We start from the raw sequence: 9010 nt of genomic DNA on the forward strand, positions 1-9010 counted from the left end.
GGGGTTGAGAGGGGAGAGGGGGAACACTGGTGTGGATTTAGCAAAAAATCTAAATAAAGTGCTTCTCTTAAAACAACTTCCTCTGTCTATGAGGTATAAAAAAAACTATCACAACAAAATCACGCAAAATAAAAACCAAAACAACGCCATCCAGCGTTCCAGGATACGTCACACACACTATTTACAGTCTGGAGTGTGTTTTCTACAATATACACACACAACTTGGAGTGTTGGTTGGTAATCCTCAATATAGACAGGTCATAATCTCCAGGAAGCCTGCTAGGTCCCACACAGCAGAGATGGAAGAGAACTCATGGAATCTGTCATGGAATCTGTTCAGATTCCAGCTGTGGACTCCTTTTTGGCAGTAATATGCCTCAGGGTGTTCAGTCAACTATTCTCTTTTCACCAAGAAGAAGAAAAAGTGAAATCTCCAGAGGGGCTCTGGTTAGAAGTTTTCTCTTAGACACAGATCCAGGGTCAGCTTAGTTTACCCTCCTCAATCATAACCATTAGGGGAAAACACAAAACTGACCTTAGATCTGCATCAAGAGGGAACTTTATCCTACAGCTCAGCTAAGGGCTCTATATGAACACACATACTCACACACACACACACACACACACACCACACACACACACACCACACACACCACACACACACACACACACACACACACACACACACACACACACACACACCACACACTATACCAGTGCAGAGCGAGCGCGAAGAGAGTGAGCCGTAGGAGCCATGTGATAGGCTGGGAGGTGTCGGCCGAGCTTTGCGGGAAGATCCTCCAGCGTTCACGGTGGGGGTGGAGACTCTCCATGTCCTTCAGAGCACTAAACGCCGCTGCCGTGAAGTTAGCGTCCCCGGTGGTCAGGAGGTCAAACACACATGAGTGGAAATAAATATCCTGTAACTCCAGCTGCTCCCTGCAGCGTGCCCGTGCACCCTCCACACTGAACCTCTGGGGGGCGCTGTAGGAAGCCGTGTGGGAGGGCTTGCCCTGGCCGTGTGGCTGCTGGAGATGTAAGCCCAGGGCCGGAGGTGGTAGAGGGAGAGGCAGGTGACCTCCCCGGTCGATGCGTTCTGAGGTCGGACATCCGTTCAGGCAGAGCTGCAGGTCCTGCGTAGCGTCGTAGGCATGGGCCATCTCCTCCGGGATGCGCACCGCCAGGGTCAGGTAGCGCCCCAGCTGTCGTACGATAACCGTCACGCCGATGTAGCCGGCGTGCAGCTCCACGTGGTGACCGGGGCTACGCTCCGAGATCCACAGCGCCCGTACCTTACCGGTAGAGTCACCGTTATTTCCGTTAACGTTATGGTTGGGGTCTCCGCTGCTCACGGTACCGTCTACGAAGGCAGCGGGCAGGTCATCTGTTACCGCCTGGTACACACGCTGGTCTGTACACTCCTCAAAGGGCTTGAATATGATGGTGATCTATGGACACACAAAAAGGTAATCGTATGACCAGGCACACAATAACTTTGATCTTTGTGTAAAACAGGTTAAAAACAGGTTAAAAACAGGTTTTCCAGACACTTTATAATATCTTATATTACAAACATGGCAAGGATATTGACCTTCACTTGTTTTGTTCAAACCCCAATTCTTTGCAGCAAAGACAACACTGACTGCACACTGACAACTAATATACAACACTACAATATAAACTATAAATGGCTTTTACTGTGTTATTTATTGGTTACACACACACACACACACTTACACACACACACACACACACACACACACACACACATACACGCCCTGAAAACGAGCTGAAATCATATTTGTCAGAGGGCTCAACCCAACTCTGTCTTACACAAACACACACACACACACACCTACACACACACACTCATGCCATTAACTCGCCACAGAATCCATTTTAGCAATGACCCAATTACTTTTTAACAAGGCGTGATTAGCAGACACAGCTAAGCAAACACACCCAGGCTAACGGCTAGCAGTGGCATGGTGTTAGCCTTAGCCGGGTCCTCCAACTGTATCTGCAAGGCTGTGGCCATAGCCACACAGTCTTAGGGTTAGCATTAGTGATAGCATGAATGACTGCTTTGTCCAGTTGTCAGCGATGAGGGATGAGGCCTGAGCAGCCATTAGGCCAGGAGCTGCAGGCACAGTCACGGGTGTGTGTGTGCTAATAATTAGAACGAATAGCGAGCCCCACCCCTGACACAGGGTCAGAGCACCACTTGTACAACTGTCCCCTGGTTGGGGGGCAACATGGCCGCTTGGCCACCACAGAACTGACTTAGTGATGTCTGAAGACATTCTCAGCCTGTGTCTGTGTTGTGTGTCCATGAGTGTGTGCGTGTTTTGTCTTTTATGGTATGGCGCCCCTCGTTCTCGACCGTAACCTGCTTAAAGCCATATGTGTGTGAAAGGTCTTGGGCCCTCAGCTGACACACACACAGTGGCTCCTTTCACGCGCTGCTCATTTCAGGGTATTAGGGGTCGTGCTATAAGCAGCCATTAACTAAGTTAGGATTCCAACACCACGTTAGTCACAAGTGTTAGTCACAAGTGTTAGTCACAAGTGTTAGTCACAAGTGTTAGTCACAAGTGTTAGTCACAAGACTCAGCTGTTCGCTCCGCTCTCCTCGCACCTGTGTGTGTGTGTGTGTGTGTGTGTGTGTGTGTGTGTGTGTGTGTGTGCGTGCGTGCGTGCGTGCGTGCGTGCGTGCGTGCGTGCGTGCGTGCGTGCGTGTGTGTGTGTGTGTGGTGTGTGTGTGCGTGTGTGCGTGTGTGTGTTCTTGACGATAAGAGCTCTTTCTCTGAGACACGGCAACTCAGAGGTGAATATAGACACACACACCAGCCATTCAGTAAACTCAAACTAGAACACAAAAAAGACTAACACAGTCTGCATCACGTAAAAAGAGGTCTCAAAAAGAGAGAGAAGGGGGTTGCTATAAAAGCTATCTGGGCCGCAGCTGCAAAGCTCTTCATACTAGACGGCTTATTTATTCTCCCATCCCAGAATGTTTACTGCATCTTTACAACACTGCTGCTTCAGTGGAGAGCTGGGTAAGAACCTCCATTTATCAGACGGAGTACCTCAGGGCTCTATACTGGGGCCTGTTCTCGTCTCGATATACTAATTCACTACAAGATGGAACATGCTCCAAATAAAGATTTTTGTTTTATATTGAAACAAACAGTCTTCCTGTATTTATTAGTGTATACATTTCTACTTTGTGGACTTGCACCTTTTCTGAACCATGTAGGAAGGTGTTATTATTCTTTCTTTTTTAACTAGTTAAGTGTCGAGGCTTTCATTTCAATACACAGTAATATACAGTAAGGATTTCCTCTCACCTTATTGGTCGCTGTGGCGCTGGATCCTGTTACCACAGGAACGTTAGTCACCTGCACAGACAAGAAGTCGTTATCAATCAGCGGCCACGCCCCTTCCACCTTGCAGGTCTGGAAGCTGTCCTTAAACGTCCGCAGATGGGGATCCCCAAACAGCCCGCAGAACAGGTAACCCGGCCGGGAGGGAGTGTGCGTGTGAGAGTGAGGGTGTGCATGAGCGTGAGGGTGTGGGTGAGTGTGCTGGGTACGGCTGTGGTAGTTGCAGGGCTCGGATTGTATCTCGGGGTGTGTGGAGGAGGTGGGCCCGTCACGGGAGCAGTTTCTCTGGGTCATGAGGTCTGAGATGCCCAGGACGGCAGAGTGGAAGACCAGGTTGCCCCTGCAGGACTTGGCTGTCCTCTGGGTGCAGGCGCTGTAGGACCTCAGAGCCTTACAGAACTCTACGTCAAAGCCATCCAGCGCTGGGGTCAGGTGAGACGTCAGGGACACAAAGTCTGTGGTGCACTTCTGGATACGACACTGAGGGGTGGCCACCTGGCAATGACCTGGAGAAACACACATACTAACAGTCAGTACTATGGTACAACTACAATAGTATTACAGTTCTATTATTACAGCACTAATACAGTAACAGTGGCCCTGGCAGGGCCGCAATACATACAGAACATCAATGTTCATTCATGGTACCAAAGACCGATAGAGAACACGAGGTGCAGATGGAATGTGTGCCAGACCAAGGCTATCATAGAAACTCATAGTCATGGGGTTTTGGCTTTGGCATGACATACATCTTTAGGAAAGTGTACACACACACACACACACACACACACACACACACAGGTCGGTTAGGAGCTTTGATCTCTATGGCCCAAATAAACACAACGCTACTGGCCTGTTTATATTAAACCAGTAAAGCTGAGAAAGAACAGGCTGGTGTGTGTGTGTGTGTGTGTGTGTGTGTGTGTGTGTGTGTGTGTGTGTGTGTGTGTGTGTGTGTGTGTGTGTGTGTGTGTGTGTGTGTGTGTGTGTGAGTGTGTGTGTGTGTGTGTACAGTAACACTGCTTTATGACTTTTAGAAACCAGAACAAAGAGCAGTGCTGAGAGACTCAAATAGAGACTTGCAGACATTCCCACAGAGCCAGAGATAAGACTGAGACACAGAGTGGAAGAATAACAGATCACACACATGCACACTGTTAGATCCTCTATGCTGCCTGATGAAGCTTGTCCTTCTCCAGACTATCATGGCCCCGTGTTCATGGTATGGTCTCATTCCTTGTTGTTGTTGAAAGAAGTTTGATAGCTTGGTCAGGGGCGATACGACGGCCACCCGCTGCTTTGAACCGTTGGCTGTCCTGGTGTGTCTGAGCTATAAAAGAGGAAAGATCTAGAAGTTCTTCAGAGGTCTCAGTTGTCAGCCTGACCGAGAGAAGAGAGAGAGAAGAGGAGAGAGAAGAGGAGGAGCGAAGAGCAGGAGAGAAAAGGAGAGAAGGAGAGGACAGAGGAGGGATGAGAGAAGAGGAGGAGAGAAGAGCAGGAGAGAAAAGAAGAGTGAGGAGAGAAGAAGGAGAGAGAGAGGAAAGCGGAGGAGAGAGCAAGAGGAGGAAGAGAGAAGAGGAGAGAAGAGGAGGAGAGAGAGGAGGCAAGAGAGGAGGAGAGAGGAAGAAGAGGAGAGAAGAAGGAGGAGAGAGAGAGGAAGAGGAGGAGAGAGAAGAAGAGGAGAGAGAAGAGGAGGAGGAGAGAAGAGGAGGAGAGAGAAGAGGAGGAGAGAAGAGGAGGAGAGAGAAGAAGAGGAGAGAGAAGAGGAGGAGAGAAGAGGAGGAGAGAGAAGAGAGGAGGAGAGAAGAGGAGGAGAGAGAAGAGGAGAGAGAAGAGGAGGAGAGAGAAGAGGAGGAGAGGAGAGAGAGAGAGGAGGAGAGAAGAGAGGAAGAGAAGAGGAAGAGACAGGAAGAGGAGGATGAGGAGAAGGGAGGAGGTGAAGAGGAGAGAAAAGAGGAGAGAGAAGAGGAGGAGAGAAGAGGAGGAGCGAGAAGAAGAGGAGGAGAGAAGAGCAGGAGAGAAAAGGGAGAAGGAGGAGAAGAGGAGGAGAGAGAAGAGGAGAGAGAAGAAGAGGAGGAGAGAGAGAGGGAGAGAGGGAAGAGGGAGGAGAGAAAGAGGAGGAGAGAGAAGAGGAGGGAGAAGAGGAGGAGACTGAGAGAAGGAGGAGGAGAGAAGAGGAGGAGAGAGGAGCAGAAGAGAGAGGAGGAGAGAAGACGAGGTGAGAGAGATAGAGGAGGAGAGAAGAGGAGAGAAGAGGAGGAGAGAGAAGAGGAGGGAGAAGGAAAAAAGAGGAGAGAGAAAAGAGGAGGAGGAGGAAGAGGAGGATGAGAGAGAGGAGGAGGACGAGAAGAGCAGGAGAGAAAAGGAGAGGAGAAGGAGAGAAGGAGGGAGATGAGAAGAGGAGGAGAGAAGGAGGAGGAGAGGAAGAGGATGAGAGAAGATGGAGGAGAGAAGGGAGGAGGAGAGAAGGAGGAGAGAGAGAGAAGAGAGGAGAGGAAAGGAGGAGGAAGGTGGAGGAGAGAGAAGAGAGAGAGAGAGATAGAGAAGAGGAGAGAGAGGGAAGGGAGAGAGAAGAGGAGAGAAGAGGAGGAGAGAGAAGAAGAGAGAGAGAAGAGGGAGGAGAGGACGGAGAGAGAAGCGGGAGGAGAGGAAGAGGGGAGAGCGAAGAGGAGGAGAGAGAGAGGAGAGAACTGAGGAGGAGATGAGAAGAGGAGGAGAGAAGGAGAGAAGAAGAAGAGGAGAGAGAAGAAGAGGAGAGAGAAGAGGAGGAGAGAGAAGGAGGCGAGAGAAGAGGAGAGAAGAGGAACTGAGGAGAAGAGGAGGAGAGGAGAAGAGGAGGGGGAGAAGAGGAGGAGAGAGAAGAGGAGGAGAGAGAAGAGGAGGAGAGAGAAGAGACGAGGGAGGAGAGAAGAGGAGGAGAGAGAAGAGGAGAGAAGAGGAGGAGAGAAGAGCAGGAGAGAGAAGAGGAGGAGAGAGAAGAAGAGGAGAGAAGAGGAGGAGAGAGAAGAGGAGGAGCGAAGAGGAGGAGAGAGAAGAGGAGGAGAGAGAAGAGGAGGAGAGAGAGGAGGCGAGAGAAGAGGAGGAGGAGACGACGGAGGTGAGAGAAGAGGAGGAGAGAGAAAGAGGAGGAGGAGGAGAAAAGGGGAGAGAGAAGAGGAGAGAAGAAGAGGAGGAAGGAGAGAAGAGGAGGATGAGCAGGAGAGAGAAGGAGGAGAAGAAGAGCAGGAGGGAGGAGGGGTGAGAGAGAGGCGAGAGAGAAGAGGAGGAGAGAGACGGAGGAGGAGAGAAGAGGAGGAGAAGTGAGAAGAGGAGGAGAGAAGAGAGGAGAGAAGAGGAGGAGAGAAGAGGAGGAGAGAGAAGAAGAGGAGAGAGAAGAGGAGGAGAGAAGAGGAGGAGAGGAGAAGAGGAGGGAGAAGAGGAGGAGGAGAGAAGAGGAGGAGAGAGAAGAGGAGGAGCGAAGGGGAGGAGAGAAAAGGAGAGAATGAGAGAAGAGGAGGAGCGAAGGGGAGGAGAGAAAAGGAGAGAATGAGAGAAGAGGAGGAGAGAAGAGGAGGAGAGAGAAAGGAGGAGAGAGAAGAGGAGGAGAGAAGAGGAGGGAGGAGAAAAGGAGGAGAATGAGAGAAAGGAGGAGAGGAGAGAAGAGGAGGAGAGAGAGAGAAGAGGAGGAGAGAGAAGAGGAGGAGAGAAGAGGAGGAGAGAGAAGAGGAGGAGAGAGAAGAGGAGAGAGAAGAGGAGGAGAGAGAAGAGGAGAGAAGAGGAGGAGAGAGAAGAGGAGGAGAGAAGAGGAGGAGAGAGTAGAAGAGGAGAGAGAAGAGGAGAGAAGAGGAGGGAGAGAGAAGAGGAGGAGAGAAGAGGAGGAGAGAGAAGAAGAGGAGAGAGAAGAGGAGGAGAGAGAAGAGGAGGAGCGAAGGGGAGGAGAGAAAAGGAGAGAATGAGAGAAGAGGAGGAGCGAAGGGGAGGAGAGAAAAGGAGAGAATGAGAGAAGAGGAGGAGAGAAGAGGAGGAGAGAGAAGAGGAGGAGAGAAGAGGAGGAGAAGCCAGGCCTAATGTATCAGCCACAGTGAGCTCCTATTAGATTAGACCAGAGGCTCTCTAATGCAGAAACAAACACACAAACACACACACACACACTACACACACACTAATAACTATCTCTGAAAGGGTCCTGGCTCTGCTTCCGCTGCCAACAACACACACTGTCAGAGCTCATCTGATTATGGCATGATTTACTAACAGACACCAGCACCCACACAGCCACATGAACACACACACAGCATAGGTCTATTCACACACAGGTCACACAGAACTAATGCTAACAATAGGCCTAGTTCCCCTTGTGTATACAGAGGTAAAGCAAACACATCCATAGTGTTCTTGGTGTGAATGCACTGAACCATATGATGAAGGGATAAGAAAGGAGATGAGGAATGTTTGCAGAAAGCCAACTCTCTCTCACTCTCGCTCTCAGGGCTGTGTGGTGAGAGGGTCGTGCGTGTGTGTCAGTACCTGATCCTACCAGGTGGGGGCAGTATTGTGGTGGGTATTAGAGGGACGGTACACACTATAACACCCCACTCACACTCTGGGTTAGAATGTCCCTCCAGTGTGTTAAATACTGACACTAGTCCTCAGCTAACACACACACCTCTGAAAGTCTAGACCCAGAGCCTTAGAACTAACCCAAATCCTCATCGTGACTGGATCCAACTCAATTTTTACAGTATGACTGATGATTCAATTAGTACTCCAGGTGGACTGTGTCTACATACAGTTGGTAGGTATCTCTGTGTCGATAAATCTCCACCTTTCCCATCTCAAACGGATTTTTACTGAAATAAGGAAATCTAATAACAGCTGGACGCCACACACACACACACACACACACACACACACACACACAATGCAAACATTATCGTCTGACCCTTCCAGGCTTCCCTCATGGACAAATGAGTTTTCTACATCCCAGTGTTTACAGAATGACACATTCAAACTGGACTCCTGGTGAGAAATCCTGGCTCAGCCTCAGTCAGCCGTGTGTGGGCAGAGGCCAGACAGCCCACCCCTCTCCCTGTCCAGGAGCCACTTCTCCTCCCTGCCACTGATCTGTGTTGTATATCTTTTTTCAAACAATACAAAACATACACATACAAATGACAGCATACAAACACAAACAAACAATAATGACCTCACCCTGCCCAGACCCACCTGCTCATACCCCCATCTCCAGCACCCACATCACTCTCTGCCACATGGCCACATGCACCATGTTGTTTCTCTCCGTCGCCCACACACTTTCAACATTTAGATAATAAAGCATTTGGCCTTTCCATTGTGTTAACGATGGACGATTGGTTGATTTCCAGTTTTAAAGTATACGCTTTTTTTTTTAAATCAGTGTTGTATTTACTTAAACACCGTGGATACAGAGCTCACTGCTCTCTCTCTCACACACACACCACACACACACACACACACACACACACACACACACACACACACACACACACACACACACACACACACACACAGAGTTACTCACAGCCACAATGAGTGAACAACTAAACATATTCTCAGGCTGAATCTTGAGCGTAAACCTCCACACCAAACGCGTACGTCTCCAGGTC

At 49.7% G+C, this 9010-nt stretch overlaps 1 protein-coding gene across 1 annotated transcript in view; it reads right to left on the minus strand.

The window, feature by feature from the left end:
• Window positions 1-1054: 1054 nt before the first annotated feature.
• The window catches only part of rgmb (repulsive guidance molecule BMP co-receptor b), a gene marked incomplete at its 3' end in the record, with an annotated part of 13047 nt that continues 5091 nt past the window's right edge, over window positions 1055-9010 (minus strand). The window contains 2 exon segments of the mRNA XM_029716832.1: window positions 1055-1448; window positions 3351-3892. Of these exon segments, the coding sequence (XP_029572692.1) occupies window positions 1055-1448; window positions 3351-3892 (936 nt within the window).

Source organism: Salmo trutta, chromosome 27, assembly GCF_901001165.1.
Source record: "Salmo trutta chromosome 27, fSalTru1.1, whole genome shotgun sequence".
In the NCBI taxonomy this organism is placed as follows: Eukaryota; Metazoa; Chordata; class Actinopteri; order Salmoniformes; family Salmonidae; genus Salmo; species Salmo trutta.